Source organism: Primulina huaijiensis, chromosome 15, assembly GCF_012295235.1.
Source record: "Primulina huaijiensis isolate GDHJ02 chromosome 15, ASM1229523v2, whole genome shotgun sequence".
Taxonomy (NCBI): domain Eukaryota; kingdom Viridiplantae; phylum Streptophyta; class Magnoliopsida; order Lamiales; family Gesneriaceae; genus Primulina; species Primulina huaijiensis.
Window position 1 is genome coordinate 7,632,172 of NC_133320.1, and position 24,282 is coordinate 7,656,453.

The following is a 24,282-nucleotide window of genomic DNA, read 5'->3' on the forward strand; positions in this document are numbered from 1 at the left end:
ATATCTATTTCATGCATTTCTATCGATTATATGCTTGCATGTTTCTTTGATTTATACTCGGGATTATATTCTCACCGGAGTTATCCGGCTGTTGTCTTGTTTGTATGTGTACATGACAACAGGTGGGACAGGATCAGGGTCGAGGAGATGAGGAGAGAGATCGTGATAGAGTGGAGACTACGGACTTGATGTATATAGGGTTTTGACACGTGACATTAGCTGTTGAACCTTAGTTTGAGATGTTTGTATATTGTATCAGATTTATACTTTTATACTGATATGTATAGGCGTTTGATTCCATTACGTTTCACAATTAAAGAAAAAATTTTATGACCCTAATTACTTGATTAGTAAATTGATCCTAATGATGATTAAGAATTGATTAGCGTCCGGGTCCCCACAACAGGTGGTATCAGAGCGATAGATCCTTTAGATTGCGATTGGAGCTAGTGAGCGGGGTAGAATGTGTTTTCTTTCCTGTTTTTGATTGCTAGCATGATTCCTTGCCTTAATACAGGTTTACCTGAATTATCTGATTTTGATATGGTGATATGTATTCTTGAAATGGATCAGAACCGATTCTTGATCAGAGGTAAGATGATCAGAAAGGGACTAAGACATATTTATTATGTGATTGCTAACCCTTTTGATATTCAGAGATGCCTCCGAGAAGAGTACCGGAACAGGGTAGCACCTCAAATTTTCCAATGGACGTTACAGCTACTCCAATAGAGACATTATTGAAGAGATTTCAGTCTTTTCATCCGCCGACTCTGAGGGGCACTGAGACTTCAGTGGATTGTGAGAGTTGGTTGGACGATATAGAGATGATGTTCGAGTCCTTGGAATATACTGATGAGAGGAGAGTGAAACTGATCGGACACCAGTTACATGATGTGGCAAAGAACTGGTGGATCACGACGAAGAGGGCATTGGAACACCGAGGTACAGCTATTACCTGGAATGTGATTAGAACTGAATTTTATCAGAGGTTCTTTCCAGTGTCGTACAGGAAAGACAAGGGAGCGGAATTCGCCAATTTGAGATAGGGCCAGCTGAATATTGAGGAATATGTGGCCAAATTCTCTTCACTGTTGCGGTTTGCTCCCCACATAGCTGAACATGATGAGGCCGTTGCGTACCAGTTTATAAATGACCTGAATCCGGAAATCTTTACCTTGGTGAATACCGGGAGACCGAATAATTTTACTGATGCTTTGAACCGAGCTAAGGGAGCCGAAGCTGGTCTGATGAGACAGAGAGGAGCTTCGTTTCTGCCTCCAGCGCCGGGACCACAGCAACCACCTCCCCGGTTTGAGAGTGGCAGCGGCAGCGGTAGTGGAAAGAAAGAATTCTTGAAAGCGAAGGGGAAACAGTTCAAGAAAGCTGGAAGCAGTTCGTCCAGTTCCAGTGGCTCGAGACAGACTGGTCAGAGCCAAAGTTATACAGGACCTTATTGCAGCACGTGTGGAGGGAGACATTCCACAGAGCAATGCTGAGTAGTGTTTGGCAGTTGCCGTATTTGCGGACAGCAGGGACATTTTGCTAGAGTATGTCCCCAGAGAGGTTCTCAGGGATCCCAGGAAGCAGAGTAATCTGGATTAGTGGCTCAGACAGGGAGACGACCCTCAGCTGTTCATTCTTTCCAGCCAGCACCATCTACCCAGTCACAGCAGAGGCCAGGAGGAAGCCAGACAGTGAGCCAGCCTCCTAGACAGCAGGCTAGGGTGTTCGCTTTGACTGAGGAGCAAGCACAGGACGCACCTGATGATGTTGTTGCAGGTAACTGTTTTATTTCTGGTTATCCTGCATATGTATTGATTGATACTGGTTCATCGCATACATTTATTTCTGAGAGATTTGCATTGATGCATGCATTGCCTGTTGAGTCCCTATCTACTGTAGTATCTGTTTCTTCTCCTTTGGGGAAAGGTTTGATACCCGTGACTTCGGTTAGATCTTGTGTGCTACAGTATAACGGACATGAGATTGAGCTAGACTGTATTGTACTTGGGTTGTCTGATTTTGACTGTATTATCGGTATTGATATGCTGACCAAGTACAGAGCTACAGTTGATTGTTTCCACAAGATTGTACGATTCAGACCTGAGATAGCTGAGGAATGGAAATTTTACGGTAAGGGTTCTCGAGCCCGAATTCCTTTGATATCTGCTATGAATATGACTCGATTATTGCAGAAAGGAGCGGATGGATTCCTTGTCTATTCAGTTGATTTACTGAAATCGAGTCCATCATTGGCGGATTTGCCAGTGGTTTGCGAGTTTGCTGATGTCTTCCCAGATGAGATTCCTGGTTTGCCTCCGATTCGAGAGGTAGACTTCAGCATTGAGTTGATGCCAGGTACAGTTCCGATTTCCAGAGCTCCGTACAGAATGGCACCGATTGAGTTGAAAGAGTTGAAAGAACAGTTGGAGGACTTACTGGCCAAGGGTTACATCAGACCGAGTGTATCTCCTTGGGGTGCTCCAGTATTATTTGTGAGGAAGAAAGACGGTTCTATGAGACTTTGCATTGACTATCGACAACTGAACAAGGCTACGGTAAAGAATAAATATCATTTGCCTCGTATTGATGATTTATTTTATCAATTGCAGGGTTCTTCTGTATATTCCAAGATTGATTTGAGATCTGGATACCATCAGCCGAGAGTTAGGGATTCCGATATCTCAAAAACAGCATTCAGAACCAGGTATGGACATTACGAGTTTATTGTCATGCCTTTCGGTCTTACGAATGCCCCAGCTGTTTTTATGGGATTAATGAACCGTGTGTTTCAAAGGTATTTGGATGATTTTGTTATCATATTCATTGATGATATTTTGATTTATTCAAAGAATATGATTGAGCATGCAGAACATTTGAGAACTGTGTTGAAAATTCTGAGAGCTGAGAAATTATATGCTAAACTGTCGAAATGTGAGTTTTGGTTCAGACATGTAGTATTTCTGGGTTACATTATATCTGGCGATGGGCTTTCTGTGGATCCTAGCAAGGTTGAGGCCGTGATCAGTTGGCCTAGACCGATATCTGTGCCAGAGTTAAGCAGTTTTATGGGTTTGACAGGATATTACCGTCGATTTATTAAGGATTTCTCGAGTATTGCTAAACCTATTACTCAGTTAACACAGAAAAATGCTCCGTTCATTTGGTCAGAAGACTGTGAGTCCAGTTTTCTGGAATTGAAGAAACGATTGACCAGTGCCCCGATCCTAACTATGCCCTCAGGTACTGGTGATTTTGTCGTGTATTGTGATGCTTCTCACAGAGGTCTGGGTTGTGTGTTGATGCAGCAAGGGCATGTGATTGCTTATGCCTCGAGACAGCTGAAACCGCATGAATCTCGCTACCCAATTCATGACCTTGAATTGGCAGCCATTGTATTTGCTTTGAAGATATGGCCACACTACCTCTACGGTGAGAAATTTGAAATTTATTCTGATCATAAAAGTCTGAAATATTTGTTTTCACAGTCTGAGTTGAATATGAGACAGCGAAGATGGCTTGATTTGCTTAAAGATTTTGATTGTGAAATCAGATACTACCCAGGAAAATCGAATGCAGCAGCCGATGCCTAAGTCGAAAGGTATGTTCTTTGTCCTTATCGACTATAGGTGTTTCAAGTTCGATAGAAGATTGCTGTTTGTTTGGATTAGTATTTGAAACAGATTGTCAGCCTTTGAGATTATATGCTATTCGAGCTGAACCAGAGCTGATTTTGAAAATTAAAGCGGCTCAAAAAGTTAATCAGAAAGTATAGGAATCGATTGAGATGGTCAGAGCAGGTCATCAGTCAGAGTATCAGGTACGTGATGATGTACTATACGTGAATAATCGTATTGTTGTGCCGAATGTTTCAGAATTGAGACAACAGATATTGACAGAAGTGCACCGCAGTCGTTTTAGCATTCATCCTGGTGGCAGAAAGATGTACAATGATTTGAAGACACAGTTTTGGTGGAAACAGATGAAATCTGATGTCACAGAGTTTGTGTCAAAGTGTCTGAATTGCCAACAGGTGAAAGCTAAAAGAAAGAAACCAGGAGGTTTACTGCACAGTTTATCAATTCCTGAATGGAAATGGGATCACATTTTCATGGATTTTGTGACGCAGTTACCGAGAACCGCCAGAGGTTGTGATGCGATTTGGGTCGTGATTGACAGATTGACCAAATCAGCATGTTTTGTTCCGTATCAGATGACATACAGATATGACCAGATGGCTGAGATCTATGTTAGAGAGGTGGTCAGATTGCACGGAGTGCCGAAGTCGATTGTATCAGACCGTGATCCTCGGTTTACTTCGCACTTCTGGCAGAGTTTACAGCAGGCTCTAGGTACGAAGTTGCATCTGAGTACCGCATATCATCCACAGACTGACGGACAGTCCGAGCGGACGATCCAGACATTGGAGGATATGCTGCGAGCTGTAGTGCTTGATTTTAGCACTGGATGGCAAGAGGCATTGCCACTTTGTGAGTTTTCGTACAATAACAGCTATCAGATGAGCATTGAGATGGCTCCATTTGAAGCGTTGTACGGTAAAAAGTGCAGATCCCCTCTGTATTGGGACGACATCTCTGAAGTTCCTGAGATTGGACCTGACATGATCAGAGAAATGACTGAAAAGGTAAAGCTGATTCAGAAGAGAATGAAAACAGCTCAAGATAGACAGGCCAAATATGCCAATGTTCGACGTAAACCGTTGGTATTTGAGACAGGAGACCGAGTATTCCTGAAGATTTCACCTTTCAAGGGAGTTGTCAGATTTGGCAAGAAAGGAAAGTTGTCTCCACGTTATATTGGGCCATATGACATTCTCGAGAAAATAGGAGATCGTGCCTATCGTCTTGCTTTACCTATGTCTTTATCTGGAATACATGATGTCTTTCATGTATCTATACTGCGGAAGTACCTCCCCGATGATTCTCATATTATTCAGCCAGACGAGGCAGAACTTGATGAAAGTCTGAGTTATGTGGAAAAGCCGATTCAGATTATTGATCGTAAAGAAAAGAAACTCAGAACGAAAACCATCCCACTTGTGAAAGTCCAGTGGACTCGTCATGGCATTGAAGAAGCTACTTGGGAGACTGAATCAGATATGAGACAGGAATTCTCAGAGTTATTTCTCTGATGTGAGTACTTATTTCAGCTTCTATTATTTCAGATTAATCAGAGTCAGTGTTGAATTGAGAATGAAATGTTGATATTATTGTTCTCGATATGTCGTTTCAGATTTACAGCGACAGCCTTGAATTCAGAACTCCCAGTTATTCAGACCGAGACGACGAACGAAAGGTATAAGTCAATGTGGTATTGGGAGATCGACTTGAGTATTACATACTTGAGTTTCCCTAAATCACATACTGATTGTTATTATATGCCTTGATTTGAATTGATATGCTTGTTTTATTGATTTATAGGAAGCATGTTATAGGCGAGTATTAGACGAGTAATCTTGTGATAGAAGTTCCGGATAGTGATGGAATCGTCATTGGCACATTGCACTCTGTTACAGGATAGTGTATTGGCGAGAGTGCCAAAGTCTGTGACGGTTAGGTCAGGACACTGGATGTTTGGTTATATCGAAGGGGAATAGGAGTTGCGGGTTGCTTCTATTACTGAAATTCGATATGGAATGCCAACGTCTGGAAACCGGGATCCCTAGACTAGGATTGAGTCTAGTCTGAGACGTGGAGTCACGAGTTTATTTACAGTTTTATATTGATTCATGTTTTCAGATTTGATACATATTCTTAATATCTATTTCATGCATTTCTATCGATTATATGCTTGCATGTTTCTTTGATTTATACTGGGGATTATATTCTCACCGGAGTTATCCGGCTGTTGTCTTGTTTGTATGTGTACATGACAACAGGTGGGACAGGATCAGGGTCGAGGAGATGAGGAGAGAGATCGTGATAGAGTGGAGACTACGGACTTGATGTATATAGGGTTTTGACACGTGACATTAGCTGTTGAACCTTAGTTTGAGATGTTTGTATATTGTATCAGATTTATACTTTTATACTGATATGTATAGGCGTTTGATTCCATTACGTTTCACAAGTAAAGAAATAATTTTATGACCCTAATTACTTGATTAGTAAATTGATCCTAATGATGATTAAGAATTGATTAGCGTCCGGGTCCCCACACGTGAACCCATGGAATCAATTTTAGCTTTATTATTTTCGTTTTTGACACCTTATCGAACACACCGAGCCATCTCCTAATTTACTCGAGCCACGCCCGAGCCACCTTGAGCCAAAACCTAGCCAACCCACCTAGGGACCCTACTGCCTAAGCCCAGCCCGTTAAACAACCCTTGGCCCGACCAAAAGCTTGCTGGAATCTCACCCAATTTACATGCATGTGTACGTGTGTAGTGTTTTGGCACAATAGGAATCCTCCTCCTTCTAGGACACTACCAGCTGTTAAACACTTGACCCAACCTGACCCTAACCTTCCCTAGACCACGACTAGACCACGCCCAGACCGACCCAAACCCCTGGACGCGAGCAGCCCCCAACTGAATGACACAGCAGCATCCTCGTATAACCTGCTGTCCATGCTATCATCATGTTCTTTCTCGACCAGCAACCAGCCAGGCCGCACCAGCCCCTGCCCAGACCTTTGTGCACCCTCTTAGGACCCTAAGGACCTAGCCTAGCCCAGCCCCAAGCCCCCTGGCCGAGCCTCTTTCTTCCCTGAACCAGCTAACTCCTGCGCTACTCCCCTTTCTAACTCTCGGGTGGAGTCCTTCCCAACAAAGACTCTTCCCAGCCCACTTAGCTCGAACCCTAGCATGATTAAGACCCTAACCTTGACTCCCCCACGGCCCTGGCTAGACTTGGAACCAATCCAGGACCAGGCCAAGACCTTGCACTTCCCAAACCCGTGAGTCACACGACACCACAGGCCAAGGGTGGTTTCCAGCTTTCGTGTTTCATGTTCCTCACGTCCCTATGTGTTACGAAGACTCCATATTCATATAAAACAATGTCTAGTCATGTCCTAATCATGGCAGCCCCTTAAATATATGTAAACAACACAATTTTGAATCAAAAACATGCTTGAAATTTCATGGGTTGCATAAAAACAAAAATACTACAAAGTGTCACTTGATTTCTAAACTTTATATGCATAAAACAAATAATATGATGTGATGATGGTTTGAAAGGAAGAATAGGCGTGCCTTTGCATATTTAACGCACGATTTTACGTTGACGACGTCGAAGAACGGGCAAGACCTTTGGCTTGAAGCTTCCTTGGCAATTCTCAAAAAGTTGTCTCAACATTTATGCATGTGTGTGCCGTGTAATTTAGGTGGAGATTTCAGAATTGTGGGCGAGACTTGAATAGGGTTAGGGGTGATTTTTAACATATTATATAGTAATTAATTCACTAATTAAGGCGTAGGCCTATTAAGCATAATCTAGGCCCATTAAATGCTTTATTAGAATTAAATTAGAATATTAAAATAGTTTTGGTAAAAATAGTTTGTGAATTAAATAGCCGGGTTGCCAAAAAGTTCGTATTTCTGTTAAAAACCAACACCGATAAAATTTACGTCCCGGCGTATAAATCACCTCAAAACCCCTTATTTTCAAAAATAAGAAAAACCCACAATCATATTTTAAATAATTAAAAATAATTATTTAATAAAAAAGTTTTACGTTTCTCAGCCCTCGGTCTCCGTTCTTCGATCGCAACTCGAATATCCTTTAAAAATACATTTTAATGCAACCATGTAGAAAAATATATTTTAAACATACAAATATGCACAACATAATTAATTTATGCAATTAAAAAATTTAATTTAAAATAAAAAGGAATTTAATAACTCGAGCATGTGGTTCGCGTGGACTTTTAAATTTTCGGGCCGTTACAAGATCGACTCTTATTGCAGAAATTCGATACAGAATGCCAAAGTCTGGGAATAAGAATGTACCACCATCTAGCTGGGAGAGTATGTGGGAGAAGGTTGCGTTCTTATTCGACCGGGATCTCTAGATTAGAGAAGAGTCGAGTCAGAGATTATGAGTCCAGAGTTTGATTTACAGTTTTATATCGATTCATGTCTTTCAGATTATGATGCATGTTATTGATAAATGTTATATGCTTTTATATATGTTATATGATTGCATGTATGCGTTTTTTATCCTGGGAATATATTTTTCACCGGAGTTATCCGGCTGCTGTTGTGTTTGTATGTGTGCATGACAACAGGTGGGACATGATCAGGGTCGAGAAGAGGATGAGAGATTGAGATTAGCGTGGAGATTCGGACCCAGAAGTAGAGTTGTTGTCATTACCTGATATGTAGTGAATGAACTATAGTTGTTATGTACAAGAATTGTATTTTTGATTTAGACGTTGATCTCGTAAAGGAAATAAGATTTATTTCATATGTTGCGCACTCATGTATGTTAAAAAAAAAATTTATGACCCAGTTTACTTAATTGTTAAATTTGATCCCGATAATGATTAAGAAAATGAATCAGCATCCGGGTCCCCACATATTAGCTTCTGTGGTGTTAAACTATATGTTATAGCTCATTCTTGTGCGGTTGTTTTTTTTTTTTTTAAAAAAAAGAAGTATAATATCTAGCATTAGTTAAAAATCACATATATCAGTAAACCAGGTAATATTAAAATTAGATATTTTAAGCTATTTGCTATTACAAAATAACAATGATGCCGCGAGAAAGAAAATATAATACAATAGAAATCAACAAGACTAAAAACTCTTGTAAACGAAAATATGCTTTCTTAGAAGATCGTAGGCTGCAAAAAAATATGCGTCGAAACCAAAAAAATAAAACATGTGCTTCACAGAGGCTTGATGTAAAAAAAACTAAGCTTGATCCATTGATGTATATAACGAGTACTCCAGATGTACTACCTAATATGGTGGATTGTAAATTTTGTGGTGCAACACGCATATATGCTGAACCACCAACATTTTGCTGCTCGTTAGGAGAAATAAATATTTTACCTTCATAAATGCCTTTTGAGTTAGTACAATTGTATGTTGGTAATTCCGATGATGCAAAAGAGTGTTCATCACATGTATTCGTAGCTATAATAACATGTTTGCCTTCACATCAATGGGAGTACACTGTGATACATCTTTTGCTAAAAGAAATGCTGGTATTTATACATTCCGTGTACAAGGTCAACTTTATCATTTTATTGGCCAATTAATACCGTCAGACAATGAAAAACCCTAAAATCTACAACTATATTTCTTTGATACTGAACATGAACTATCTAACCTTCTATGCATTAACTCAAAATTTAAGGAAACTCTTACACAGAAATTAATTTATATCTTATCAAAAAACCCATATGGAAATTTTTTCCGTGGTCTGAATAGTGTTGACAACTTGGACGAATATAAAATTGCTTTGCTAGCTGATCCTGTTACTGACCAACGAGTTTTTAACAGACCTGCTGTGTCTCAGGTTGCTGGAATATGGTTAGAACCTATCGATGAAAATCAAAAAACAGGCCAACATATACAAGTATATCCAAAAAACAGTTGTCCCCAAATAATTAAACACTACTTCGGTTATTATGATCCTTTGCAATATGCTTTTATATTCCCAAATGGGGAATCTGGTTGGCATCGAAACATTAAAAGATTAGACCAAAAACAATAAAATTTGCATCCTAGACCAACTTGTGGCGGTGAAAACAACAATTGCATAGAAAACTCTGCAAGTGCATAATTTTTTATAAGTACTGAAACTCAAGGTAATTTTGATTTTAAAGGAAAATTCTATTACACCACAATTATTATGTTTTACACTTAGAAATCTTTTTTTTTTTTTGTAGCTTCGGAAAAAAACAGCAAACAAAGGGCTACGGTCTCATGTCGTGAGTATTACTGTTACAAATTTCAAATAAGGAAAAACGATAAGTCTTTCTTACTACATATTGGTAGGCTTTTACAACAATATATAGTAGACATGTATATTAAAATTGAAACATCAAGATTAGAATTTTTTAGGACTCCAAGTATGCAAAACCGTTTGCGAAATGAGGCCTATAATGGGTTATTAGATAGCATTACACAAGGGTGTGAGGTAGGCTCTGATGTTGGAAAACGCGTAATATTACCTACGTCATTCATTGGAGGTCCTAGAGATATGCGTAAAAGATACATGGATGATATTGCGTTGGTCCAACATTATGGGAAGCCTGATATCTTTCTGACACTGACCTCGAATCCGAATTGGGCTGAAATAAAGTCCCTTTGCCTTCCATCTGATGAAATTCAGAATAGACCTGATTTGATCTCTAGGATTTTCCATGCGAAGCTTCAAGTTTTAAGAGATGAACTATTCAAGAAAGATATCTTTGGCCATATTATTGCTTATACTAGCGTGATAGAATTTCAAAAAAGAGGCTTACCCCATGCCCATTTCCTGCTTATTTTAAATCAAGCTTCAAAAATGTTTCATCCTGAGGCAGAATTTCCTGATGCACATTCTGAACCATATTTGTTTTCACTCGTGATAAAACATATGATGTATGATCCATGTGGTTTACTTAATCCAACATGCCCTTGCATGAAAAAGAACTCTTGTAAATATAACTATCGTAAAGAATATTCAGAAACCACTAAATATGGAACAAATTCGTACCCAATATATCGTCTTCGAGATGACAATCATGTTATTACTATAAGGGGTCCGCAACTTGATAATCGTTGGGTTGTTCCTTACAATCCATATTTGCTTGCTAAATTTAATTGTCATATTAACATTGAAATATGTTCAACAATTCAAGCTGTAAAATATATCTACAAATATATATATATATAAAGGCCATGATAAGATTTTGTACATTACTTGGAGATGAACAAGATCACATGATTGACGAAGCAAAAAATTTCCAAGCTGCAAGATGGATTTCACCTCCTGAATCCATCTGACGCATTTTCGGCTTTGATCTTAACCATGTACATCCAGCTGTTATATGCTTACCAGTTCATTTAGAAAATGAACAAGTTGTGACATTTGCTGCGAATCAGGCTTTGTTCAGCATTGTTAACAATCCAACATTTAAAAAAACAATGTTAACACAATTTTTCTATATGAACAAATACAATAGCTATGCTCAAAGCCTAAATTGTTTGTATGTTGAATTTCTTGAATATTTTACCTAGCACAACAATTCTAAAGAGTGGGAACCACGTAGGAAAAAAGAGTTCATAGGCCGGATTTTTAGCTACCGACCTTCAGATTGTGAAAAGTTTTATTTAAAATTGTTACTGATGCATGTCAGAAAACCATCTTCTTTTAAGGGCTTGCGAACGATCAATGAGGTGACTTTTACAACATTCAGAGAAGCAGCACTAACATTAGGCTTAATAGAAAATGACAACGCTGCTGAAATGTGTATCGAAGAAGCTGCTTGTTATTTAATGCCTCATGCTTTGCGACAATTATTTTCTATTGTTCTCGTTTTTTTTTGCCCAAAAAATCCCATTCAGCTATGGTTAAAATTCCAATNTAATCAAATCTTATATCATGTTCATAATGGTTTGTCAAGCACTTTTTTTTTATTGACGGTCCTGGGGGTACTGGAAAAACCTTTTTATATAGAGCACTTCTTGCTACAATTCGATCAAATGGTGACATAGCAATTGCGACCGCAACTTCAGGAGTTGCAACATCTTTGCTTCCAGGAGGTCGCACTTCACATTCGAGGTTTAAAATTCCTTTAGAGGAAAGCAATATCAAATCATGTAGCATTAGTAAGCAAAGCACATTAGCAACTTTAATAAAACTAGCAAAACTCATTATTTGGGATGAGGCTACGATGGCTAGGCGTGATGTTATTGAAAAGTTCAACGAAATGTTACAAGACATAATGGATTCAAATTTATTGTTTGGCGGTAAAATTGTTGTGTTCGGTGGAAATTTTCGCCAAACACTACCAGTTATTTTAAAAAGTACAAAAGAAAATATCATAGATTCTTCAATTGTCATGTCACCGTTGTGGAATAAGTTAAATAAGATAAAACTCCAAAAAAATATGCGTGCATTATATGATTCTTTCTTCTCATCTTGGCTGTTGAAAATTGGTGATGGAGTTGAAAATGCTAATGAAAACAATTAAATTTAAATCCCATCTCGCATTAATATTCCATTTACAGATGACATTACTTCTTTGAATACGTTAATAGACATGGTTTTCCCAAACATTAATGACCCAGATTTAAATTTATCTTCATTTGTAAAACACGCTATACTTACAACAAGGAACAAATTTGTCCATGAAATAAATGATGTCCTTATTAACAAATTTCCTGGCGAAGAAATAACGTACTTTAGTTGTGATGAAAATACAAGTGAATGTGTTATACCAGATCAAGAAGATTTATTCCATTGTTTAACTCCTCAAGGTCTTCCTCCACACCAACTAACATTGAAAATAAATTCACCCAAATTCTTTTTCCTTTCCGCAGGGACCAGGAGATTGGATCTAGCCGTAAGAAGAATGCTTGGTATAAATAACTCACTTCTTGGTCTTGGACCCCCTCAGTCACTACGAACGCCCCCGATCAGTGCAATGGGTATTGTTACGAAATATTAATCCAACCGAAGGACTTTGTAATGGTACATGCTTACTTTGCAAGGGGTTTAACAAAAATGTTATTTATACCGAAATTTCAGTAGGCACACATGCATGAAAACCTGTATTCATTCCTCGAATAACATTAGAATCTCCACACGATGATTTTTCATCTATTCCATTTAAAAGAAAGCAATTTCCAATTCGTTTATGTTATGCAATGACAATTAACAAAGCACAATGACAAACTTTAGATTTTGTTGGTATCTATTTAAAAGAACTAGTTTTCTCACATGGCCAACTTTATGTCGCGTTGTCAAGAACTAGGAATATAGATCAAATAAAAATGCTTATTAGACCATCAACACTATTAGTTCAAAGTACTAACTACACAAAAAATGTAATATACCGTGAGGTTTTGGACGCTGCACATCCTTATTGACAGGTACATTCTTATTTTGTTTATCTTATTAATAAGAAAATCATTACATATAAAGGGATATTAGAGATTTATATATACCCATTATAAGGTTTGTTAAGATAAAATTATTAGTTTTATTAAAACAAATTGTAAGCTCTCAACTATACAATTTAATTTTAGAATTATATCTTTACGAAAATATATAGTTTTAATTTCGCATTCGAAAAGATTTAAAAACATTGATTCATACTTCTGCACGAATTTTAACAAGTAAACAGCTTGTAATAGTTTGTATTATTTGTCCATACGCTATTTTAAATTTCATATATTAATATGTAAATGACTTGTGCTCATTACTTCTCTTTTTTCTTTACATTCAGGTCATTAGAAGACAAATGTACAACCCTTGTAAATCTAAACCCAGATTTCCGCAACTGGTTTGTCAAAGTTTTAGTTTCTGAAAAAACTCCGATCCGTTTTCTGAAATGGGGAAGACAACAAAAACTTGTTTTTGTTGACAAAAAGGTAAAATAAATTGTCTTTTTTAAGTAGCATTTCAGTATGGAATTGCTTTTTTACTTTACCTATTTATTTCCATAGAATGGAAGTATGCACGACATAATTTATGACCAAGATGTCGAGCAATTAGACATATTACTTCAGTTATACAAGACATACTATATTGAGAATGCCAAAATTAAAGAAATAACTAGCAACACACCAATTTTTGCATCTGCAAAATACCAAATGTTGCTTAGTAAAAGTACTTATATTAAGCTTGCAAATGAGGAAGAGCAACTACCTATTGATCATGCTTACCAACTAACATCTTTTGTCCAATGCCCTGAATTAGCGGATGTGTCCACTAAACAGATCAGCTAAGCCCTTGATCCAACACTCTTTCATAGCATGCATTTACATTATTTCCAGATTTATTAACGCGCTTGCTTTTTCAGATTTATTATGTAGCGTGGTACATGTTTTCCTACCACGGTTTGTTGAAAAAACAAAAAGGAATTTACAGGAATTTGTTATCGTCAACGAAGAGTAAATTTCTCTCAAAAAATTTCTACAACAATAATTGGTTTTTTTTTCATTGTACAAGTAATTATGTAGACCAGAAAATAACAGGTTTCTTATCTTGGTAGACGCAGGCCGTCAATTCTTACCTTATGGGAAGAATTTCTCCAAACCGAGGCACCTTTTTTGGCTCAAAATGTTCATACTCTTCCTGTGATTTTAGGGATGCGGCTTTCTGTCAACACATTTTACGGTATACTCATCTCTATTTAATGTTATCTCATAGTTAGATAAAGTAATTTCTTCAATTTTATACATACTATTTGATATATTTTGGTNATATTTCCTTTACGAATTATGAATATGTAGTTCTAAGCCCACCTGCTCAGATCTTAAAAATAATATTTCTAATCATTTGTTAGGCTTTGATAGGTACATATTACATATCTTGAATACACCAACGTAGTAGCAAGTTCCTTGATTGAAATTTTTTTAGTTTGTTTGATTACCTTTTGTTTTGGAAAAAAATGGTTGCGACATTTCTCCCTTAGCCAAACACAAATATAAATACATAAAAGGATGTTATTTTAGTGTTCTTGATTTTTTGTTTGATTACTTTATGTTACATATAGAATCACGAGAATAAAAAATTTTATAAACTTAGAAACTATAAGAAATAAGGAAATATAGTATTGTCTCTCTTGAAAACTTAGATTGTTTTAACAATTGGTTCTTCATAATTACTCATATACTTGTAAACAATTTTAAAAACCTGCTGTTGTTTACATGATATCCCATTACTTAACATTATTATCATATCTTATATTAATAAAAGAACCATAATAGACTATACCTCAAATGAGACAACAAATATTTCCTACATCTCAAATATATTTTTTAACTATATTGTATACTGGTAACTTATAAACTTCTTAATGAAATTTATTATTTCGTATTATAAAAGGGATCCATATTAAATCAGAACACTGATGTATCATTGAATTGTTTTAAATGAACTTATAGGTAATAACTAAGAAACGGAGAATTTTGCTAAAGAACCATCTATCTTGCCGTTCTCATTTGTTTTTCCCATGTGTTTATGTTTTTGTTCATATTTCTTTCTTATGTTCGTCCTATTTCTCATATTTCTAGAAATAAATAGCTAATATTCACATTTCTTTTAGGATGAAAACCAATAAAGAATATATAGAAACAGTTGTCTCCCAAAAATTGTATGACAAAGCGAACCAGGAAATAGACCAGCCGTTTAACTCCCAAATTCGAAAAATCAGCCAGATTCTGAGCCTGAACGAAGTAGTAAGTTCAAATTTACTTACCCATTAACTTACGTAGATTTAGAATCAACAAACATTTTAAAATGCTAACAAATTTTGATTTACAGGTGAAATAATTTTTGATAAAGGCTAAGATAAGAATAAAAAATTCGGAGGGATCTGTATATTTTTTAGCTTGTCCAGGTTGCTCTAAGTCTTGCGGAGCTGCATATAAATATGAGTTCACATGTTTTTATTGCAACCACGATTTTCCAAGCCCAAAACCACTGTAAGTGTTAAATATGCTTTGAAAAATTACGCTCATTAGAAACATGCCATCTTAACTATGATATACATATAGGTTACGGTTCCAAGCAGAACTCTTTGATGGCACTGGGAATTTGTTTGCTTATGTTGAGCACAAAGAAGCAAGCATGTTGTTGTGTATGTCAAGAGAAGACATAATTGAGGCAGAAGAACAAATATATTTATTTACCAATTAATTTTCGTTAACAAAAATTTCATATAATTTTTGAATATTTCTGATCTTATCCATTGCAGGAAACATCTTTTAATCCTGAGATATTCAACCAGAAATCAAGAGATTTACAGTTCCTTTTACAACTAAGAACATCGTGGAGCAAAGCAAGAGGCAAAACTTTTGTTCGAAACACAGTCATAGCATGTCTACCAGCGGCTGATTCGTCCTCAGCATCGCACAGTTATGAAGATAAAGAATCTTCTTTAAAAGTTCAAGGTTTGATACGAGGTGATGTGGCTGCGGCTGAACCAATAAAGCAGTTCTTCAATGTAGGAAGAACACTTTGAAACAGACCTTAAAACACAACAACCCAGTACACCATGTAAAAGAAGATTGGAACATGAAGAGGTAATACATGAAAGTAAAAAACATGTAAAACAAGACTGAAGAACAGATGTAGATAGAAAATTCCCGTATATGTTTTAGTGCTTATGCTTTTTGTAAATATAGTTGCTATGTTCTACTTGTTACCCATTCATTAACATTTTGTCTTAATACTAACATATTTATTGTTATTTAGAACCTTCTACGTTTTAAAATATACATGTACACATCTCCTTTTACATTTTAGTTTTTTACAACCATGCTTTAATTGCTAAAATAACCTGTTTATTTTCAGTAATTTAAAACATTTTTTTTTACTCTAATATCTAGGCTTCTGTATGGCTCTATACATAGCATTATTAATCTGAAAACAAGGATAATATAAACTAATAAAAAAAATTATTAATCTGAAAACAAAGATAATAAAAACTAATTAAAAAAAAACCTATATTTTTTGTGTCTTATATGTTCAATTTAGCATGCTTACTATATATTGAATTGCAAGGGAAAAACTTTTTCCCCTGAGTAATAAAAAATCTCTATACAAATGCATTCTTAAAACTATAAAACTAAATATAACGTATAATAAAAAAAGACATTTATAAAATGTCTTTTAAATAATTTCATGTTATGATACATTGTATATAAGGCCTTCCTACTTATTTATACGATATCAACATTTTATTATCGCTTTATAGCTAACTACTGTTATATTATTCTTCTAAACTAAGAAAAATTAAAAAAAAAATTAGTAATATACATTCTACTAAAACAATTTTACCAGGGAAAAATACATACTTAAAACTACAAATTATGTGTATTAAACATATACTAGAACAGCTATCTTGTAGTCTAGAATTTAACTCACCTTATTATGAGATTTGTTTTCTTCAGGTACAACCCCATAAGCAGAAACGAGGAATGAAGTGCTCCTGTAATAAAAGGAACATAGCTAAGGTTTTTTTTTTTTGTTTTCTAGGTATGTGCTGTCTAAAAACATTAGATATAATATATGTAAATTATCAAGCTGATATTATATTTAGACTTTATTAATACTTTGATAGCAAAATTCAGCCAACCTATAGCTTATTTCTTAGCTTTATCAAAAATGCAAATATTAACAAAATTAAGAATGTTTGATTTATGAACACATAAAAAAATGTTTAAGTTTGTAAGGGCCTCGTATCGTCTTATCGTAAATCATATTTTGATTATCGATAATTCATGACATTGTGATGTTATTAAGTGTATGAAGTATATAAGTGACAATGAAAGTGAGAAAATATGGTGTTGATTGTATTAGTAATTGATTTGTGTTTGAATAGTATGCTAAACCGCAATAGAAAAGTTTTACATGTTCCAGTTTTCAGCATAATTATTTGAGTATTAGTTCAAATGAAATAAAACCAATTTCATTAAAAAGATAATACATAGTACTACAATTTTCATGTTTTGAGTTTTGTCCAACAAACTAAAACGACCCTTAGAATTCAAGAAAAGTGATAAAGTGTTTTTGAAAATATCTTCCTTCAGAGGCACTGTTTGATTTGGCATGTGCCGGAAATTTTCTCCTCGATATGTTGGTTCATACGAGATCTTTGATCAAGTTGGGGATCTTGCTTATCGGCTGGCATTGCCACTAGCTTTATCTGCTATTTACGAAGTATTTCATGTTTCTATGTTGAGATGAACCAGATCCATCACATGTGCTTCGACCCGATGAGGTTGAGCTCGATCCTTCTCTTTCCTATGTTGAGCAACCTGTTTTCGTTATGGATCGGAAGGAGAAGATATCGCATAACAAATTGATTCACTAGTTAGAGAACAATGGACACGAGATGGTGTGGAAGAGTCAACGTGGGAATTAGAAAGCAAGATGCGAGAATCATATCCACACCTGTTTGATTCGATTCCATCTTCTCCATTGTATTCAATGTATAATGATCAATTTACTGATTTTCGTTTTGATATGTATTATAACTGGTAACGTATTATATGTTTGTCGAGGTTATATATGTATATAAGAACACTTAAGATTTCGAGGACAAAATCTTTTAAGTGGGGGAGAAATGTAAGGGCCTCGTATCATCTTATCGTAAATCATATTTTGATTACCGATAATTCATGACATTGTGATGTTATTAAGTGTATGAAGTATATAAGTGACAATGAAAGTGAGAAAATATGGTGTTGATTGTATTAGTAATTGATTTGTGTTTGAATAGTATGCTAAACCGCAGTAGAAAAGTGCTATATGTTCTGGTTTTCTGCATAATTATTTGAGTATTAGTTCAAATGAAATGAAACCAATTTCATTAAAAAGATAATACATAGTACTACAATTTTCATGTTTTGATTTTTGTCCAAATCAATTTGAAAATAGGGGCAAAATAATCTCGAAATGTATCGTATGTATTGAAGTGTCTGCAGTGACACATTTTGGGAGAATGAGCGTAGCTCTCGCGTCGCTCTCACGTCTAAGATCCAAATTGAGTGAGACTGGTGGCATATGAAAGCCAAGACATAGATCTACAACTTTCATGTTGACCACTTTTATTAATTCGAAACCTAGCATTCTGGACAGAACATGGCGCTAGGTCACCAATTTTTTTCGCCCTAGCGCGGCAGTATGCAATCTTTTGGACAGAACCCAGAGCGATAGGGCGACACTTCATTTTCTCCCCAGTGTGGCACGATAAAAGATGTATGGCAGAACTCGGCGTGTTAGGGTGCTATTTCTTTACCGCCCCAGCGCGTACCGCCAACATATAAGGGATACGAATGAGTTCCTCAATAACTTTCTCCTCTTTTAAACTTCGAAAGAAAGTTTTGGATTTCAAGTTTTACACGTATGAATCTAACTCGAAACATTGCCGAAATTTCTAACAAATTATATATTTGGAATTCTCGTGTCGAGAGCGTTCTTTTGAGGTAAGTTTCTTCTCAATTAAGAACTTGTATTTCTTGAATCGCTGAAATAATATGTATTTGAAGTTTATTTTAATATATGCGATAGAATAACCGACAAGACACTAATTTTCAAAATCAGAAATGAATTATGTCATGATTTCAATTTGATATGAATTTTCAAAGTTTCAAAAGATTTTTGGAACTTGAATTGTTGATTGTAAATGAATTCATTGATTTAAATGAATATGTTGATGATATAGATTGATTTCTGTATTAAAATCCTAGTTGTGGATCAAGCTACATTGACTGGAGACGAAGAATTGAGGTATGTTGCGACCGAGTAACATATGACAGGTATCTGTGTCAGATGATATATGTTTGATTGATTTGGCTGAGAATATGTGTCTATATGCCTTATTTTTTGAGTTGATGTGGCATACATGACATTTAAGATTGGATATCGATGTATAAAATAAATATTTTGTTAACACAAATCATTTTATTCGTACATCGATACATGACATGCACGTTGAGCTATGATCCTTGGATACCTTTATATCATTGGATTTGATTCTGGGGTTTGCGAGCACGATGCTATGTTTGTTATTATGTGGCCCTTAAAACATAGTCATTCGTGACTCCTATGATTGATTGATTTATATTTGGGATTCGATTGCACTTTGCCGACGCTATCATACGATCATCCCTATACTTGATTGAGGTCTGTGTGCCAGCTCAAGCATTGATTTGATAGCGATTGTATTGGTTCTAATACATGCTCAGTGGATGGACATTTGACCTGATATCTCCATGGCATGCATGAATTACATATCATATATCATTGTGTAGATACATATTGTATATATTATGGTTGTTCCATACGGAGCTTGTGCTCACCCCCAAGGGGGCCTGTTGTTGTCTTTGTATGTGGACAATGGCAGGTACTCCAGGTTATCAAGAGACCGGAGAGGGTCCTTCTGGAGGGAGTCACATCTGAGTTGAGGTTTTGTGGTCTATCCCAGAATATATATGTATCTATATACCGGGACATATTCCGAGGATATGAGTCGTTGTATGTAATTGATTTTTATTATGTGTGGGCATATGTTATGATGTGATATGTGTAGACGAGACTTTATTATATACTATTTTGAGTATTATAATTATAACTGATATATTTTTGGCTCATTGTAAAGAAAATTTTTACTCGTTTTCTGCTGTAACTAATTAAATCTAATAAGATTGCATTGTAATAATGATTAGGAGCTAAGGTCCCCACAGCATAAGGTATCAGAGCATAGCTGAGAATTCTTGATTGAGTCTTATGTACACTTAATAGGCACAAATGAATTGTGTGCTTGTGTTTGATTTACTTGTATTACTTGCTCTTGCTTGATTTAATTTGAGCAAGTGTTGATAAGATTGATGATTTGATTTGATTTGATTTAATGATGTACACTTGATATTTATTTGTGATATTCATACTATATGTTGTAGATGGATCCCACAAATGAAACTGCTATGAGAGTAATACTGAGAGAATGGTTCGACAATTCAAAGGAATGTCCATGGATTTGGTTATGGCTCGATTCCAGGATTTGAAACCACCGAGGTTCTTTGGCACCGAGAGGACAGAAAGAGCAGAAACATGGTTGAAAGATATCGAGCACTTATTTAATATTGTTGAAACTTTCCTTGTATCAATTAAAGGACCGAGAAAAATCTTGGTTGGAAGCAACTGAGATTGGATTGAAAGAAGCCGATGTTGAAGTCACATGAGATGTCTTCAAGGCCCAATTTCTTGAGCAGTACTCTCATCCTTCGTATTACACTGCCCAGGAAAATGATTTCAAAAGTCTACAGCAGGGAACGATGACTATTGCAGAATATACTTCAAAATTTTCTATCTTGTTGAAATATGTGTCTCGTGTAGCTGCAAACGCAGAAGCGAAATATAACAAGTTTGTGAATGAGTTACATCCTGCTATATATACTTTTGTCATTTCTAGTTTGCCTACTAGCTACGCAGAGTCAGTTGAGCGAGCCAAGACAGCCGAAGCTGGATTAAGGCGAGGAGTCCCAGTATGTTCCTCCACCTCACGTGTCAGCTCAGCAGCCTACCTTGCGTCCTAAAGGTAAAAAGTTTAAAAGGACTTGTTCTAACACTTCTTCATTTTCTTATAGTTCCAGTGGATCCCAACGAGGGAGTCTCGTTATTGCTCCTTATTGTAGCCATTGTGGAGGCAAGAATACTATTGAACAGTGTCAGGGTATGTTCGGTACTTGTTATCATTGCGGGCAGGAAGGTAATTTCTCTCGTGTATGTCCGAATAGGGGTATGCCTTCGTCCCCTCCAGCCAGGATTTCGAGGTGGCCCTAGTACGATGAGGCCTGCTGCTTCTATTACCTCTTTCTAGCAGTCGAATGTTCCACGATATCGAGGATCTGGTAGTCAGACCATCCAAGGCCCTCCCTCCCCAAGTTAAAGTATATACCATCAGGCAAAAGAAGCTCCTGGTGGTGTTATTGCAGGTATCTGCATGCTTTGCGATTATTCTGCACATGTTTTATTTGATACAAGAGCATCTCACTCATTCATATCTCATGCGTTTGTTGAATCTCATGATATTATGTGTACTCCATTGTATGAGACTTTATCGACAGCCACGCAAGCAGGAAAGATAATTTTGTCTGAGCAAGTTGTGCATAATTGTGTATTGATATATGAGGATAATGCGATATTTCTAAACCTGATTGTCCTTTCAGTACACGACTTTGATTGTATTGTTGGTATGGATATCCTGACACCAATCGAGCTACTGTCGATTGTTTTCATGGAGTGGTTTGATTTTGACCTATTGATGGACTCAAGTGGAATTTTTATGGCAAGGGTTCCCAAGCTAAAATTCCGTTTGTATCTTTTTTGGAAATGTTCCGGCTTTTGTTTAGCGGGGATGAAGGTTATCTTATCTATGCTGTTGATGTCTCTAAAAAGGAGCCCTCATTATCCAATATTCATATTGCCAAAGAGTTCCCAAATGTATTTCCCGATGAGATTCCTGATTTTCCTCCTCATCGAGAAATCGAATTTAGTATTGATCTTGTGCCGGGGACTGCACCTATTTCTAAAGCTCCTTATCGCATGGCACCTTTGGAATTGAAAGAATTAAAAGAACAATTGCAGGATCTTTTCGATAAAGGATATATTCGACCGAGTGTATCACCTTGGGGAGCTCATGTTTTATTTGTTCGAAAGAAAGATGGTACTATGCGACTGTGTGTTGATTATAGACAACTGAATCGGGCTACTGTGAAAAATAAGTATCAACTTCCTCGTATTGATGATTTATTTGATCATCTTCATGGTAATTCTGTATACTTTAATATTGATCTTCGTTCTGGTTATCATCAAGTACGAGTTCGAGAAGAAGATGTGCCTAAAACTGCTTTCCGTACCAGGTATGGCCGCCATGAGTTTTTGGTTATACCTTTCGGTCTCACTAATGCTCCTGCTGTTTTTATGGATCTAATGAATTGTGTCTTTCGAAATTTTCTTGACCGATTCGTTATCGTCTTTATTGATGATATTCTTGTATATTAGAAATCGAAAAAAGAGTATGCTGAACATTTGAGACTAGTACTTCAGACTCTTCGTAATGGCCATTCATATGCTAAATTGTCCAAATGTGAATTCTGGATGGACAAAGTAGTATTTTTGGGCCACGTCATTTCGAGACATGGCATATCTGTTGATCTCACTGAGGTTGAAGTTGTATTGAATTGGCCGAGACCTACGAATGTCCTTGAGATCCGTAGCTTCATGGGTTTAGCTGGTTATTATCGTCGTTTTATTGAAGGATTTTCGAAAATAGCTAAACCTATTACTCAACCGACACAGAAGAATCAGAGATTCAGTTGGTCAGATGAATGTGAAGCTAGTTTTCTTGAATTAAAGACGAGATTGACTACAACACCTGTGTTTACTATTTCCTCAGGTACCGGAGGATTTGTAATGTGTACAGATGCATCTGGTAAAGGTTTGGGCTGCGTTCTGATGCAACATTGCAAGGTAGTTGCTTATGCGTCTCGTCAATTAAAATCTCATGAAACTCGTGATACTATTCATGATTTGGAATTGGCCGCCATTGTGTTTGCTCTGAAGATTTGGCACCATTATTTATACGGAGAAAAGTTTTTTATTTATTCAGATCATAAGGGTTTGAAATATCTCTTTTCTCAATCTAATTTGAATATGAGGCAACGCAGGTGGATGGATCTCCTGAAAGATTTTGATTCAGTATCACCCTAGATCGGTGAACGTTACTCCGGATGCCCATAGTCGTAAAGTTCATGACTCTGTTTTAGCCTCTATTAATGTCGCAAAAGTACACGAGAATATATGCACTTTTGGTTGGAATTTTCACTCGAATTGGAATTCTGTCACTGTCTCAACATTACAAATTGAGCCTAATTTGATATCGAAAATACGAAAGGCCCAACAAAACGATATTCAAATTAAAAATTCTAAAGAACTTGTATATGCAAGACATCTTTCTAGATTTCAGATTTCTTCTGATGGTTTTTTATGAACTAATGGTCGACTGGTAGTCCCTGATAATTCTGATTTGATATCCGCCCTTCTTCGTGAAGCACATTGTAGCAAATACAATATTCACCTTGGAGGCCGAAAAATGTATTTGACATTGAGATCTCAATTCTGGTGGAGACGTATGAAGAAGGACATTGCTGAATATATTTCTAAATGCCTTGTCTGCCCGCAAGTGAAAGCCGAGAGAATGAAACAGAGAGGATTACTCCATAGTCTTGAAATCCCAAAATGAAATTGAGAACATATTGTTATGGAGTTTGTGACTCATTTACCTCGTTCGCCCAAGGGCTGTGATGATATTTGGGTTATTATCAACCAGCTTTCGAAATCTGCACATTTTATTCCGTATGAGCGGACTTATTCTTATAAGAAAATGATCCATTTATACATCGAGAATATTATGATACTGCACGGTGTGCCAGCCTCGATTGCATCTGGCCGTGATCCCAGATTTGCTTTTAAATTCTGGGGTAGTTTCCAAGAAGATATGGGTACGCGTTTGACTATGAATACTGCTTATCATCCTCAAACTGATAGCCAGACTGAGCGTACTATCCAAACGTTAGAA

The 24,282-nt window shown here is 36.4% G+C and overlaps 1 protein-coding gene across 3 annotated transcripts in view; it reads left to right on the forward strand.

Moving 5' to 3' along the window:
* Positions 1-15,847, forward strand: part of LOC140958788 (replication protein A 70 kDa DNA-binding subunit B-like) — a 20,444-nt gene extending 4,597 nt beyond the window's left edge. For 2 of the 3 annotated variants that reach the window (XR_012171835.1, XR_012171836.1), the window contains exons 3-5: positions 15,241-15,373; positions 15,459-15,619; positions 15,692-15,847. Coding sequence is in view for 1 of the 3 variants with exons in the window: in XM_073416354.1 (XP_073272455.1) it covers positions 13,417-13,561; positions 13,637-13,913; positions 13,993-14,083; positions 14,185-14,329 (658 nt within the window). In the remaining 2 variants the exon portion in view is untranslated. Of the gene's footprint in view, positions 1-13,416; positions 13,562-13,636; positions 13,914-13,992; positions 14,084-14,184; positions 14,365-15,240; positions 15,374-15,458; positions 15,620-15,691 lie in introns of those variants that run through there. The other variant, XM_073416354.1, reaches the window with a different exon arrangement.
* The last annotated feature ends 8,435 nt before the right edge of the window (positions 15,848-24,282 follow it).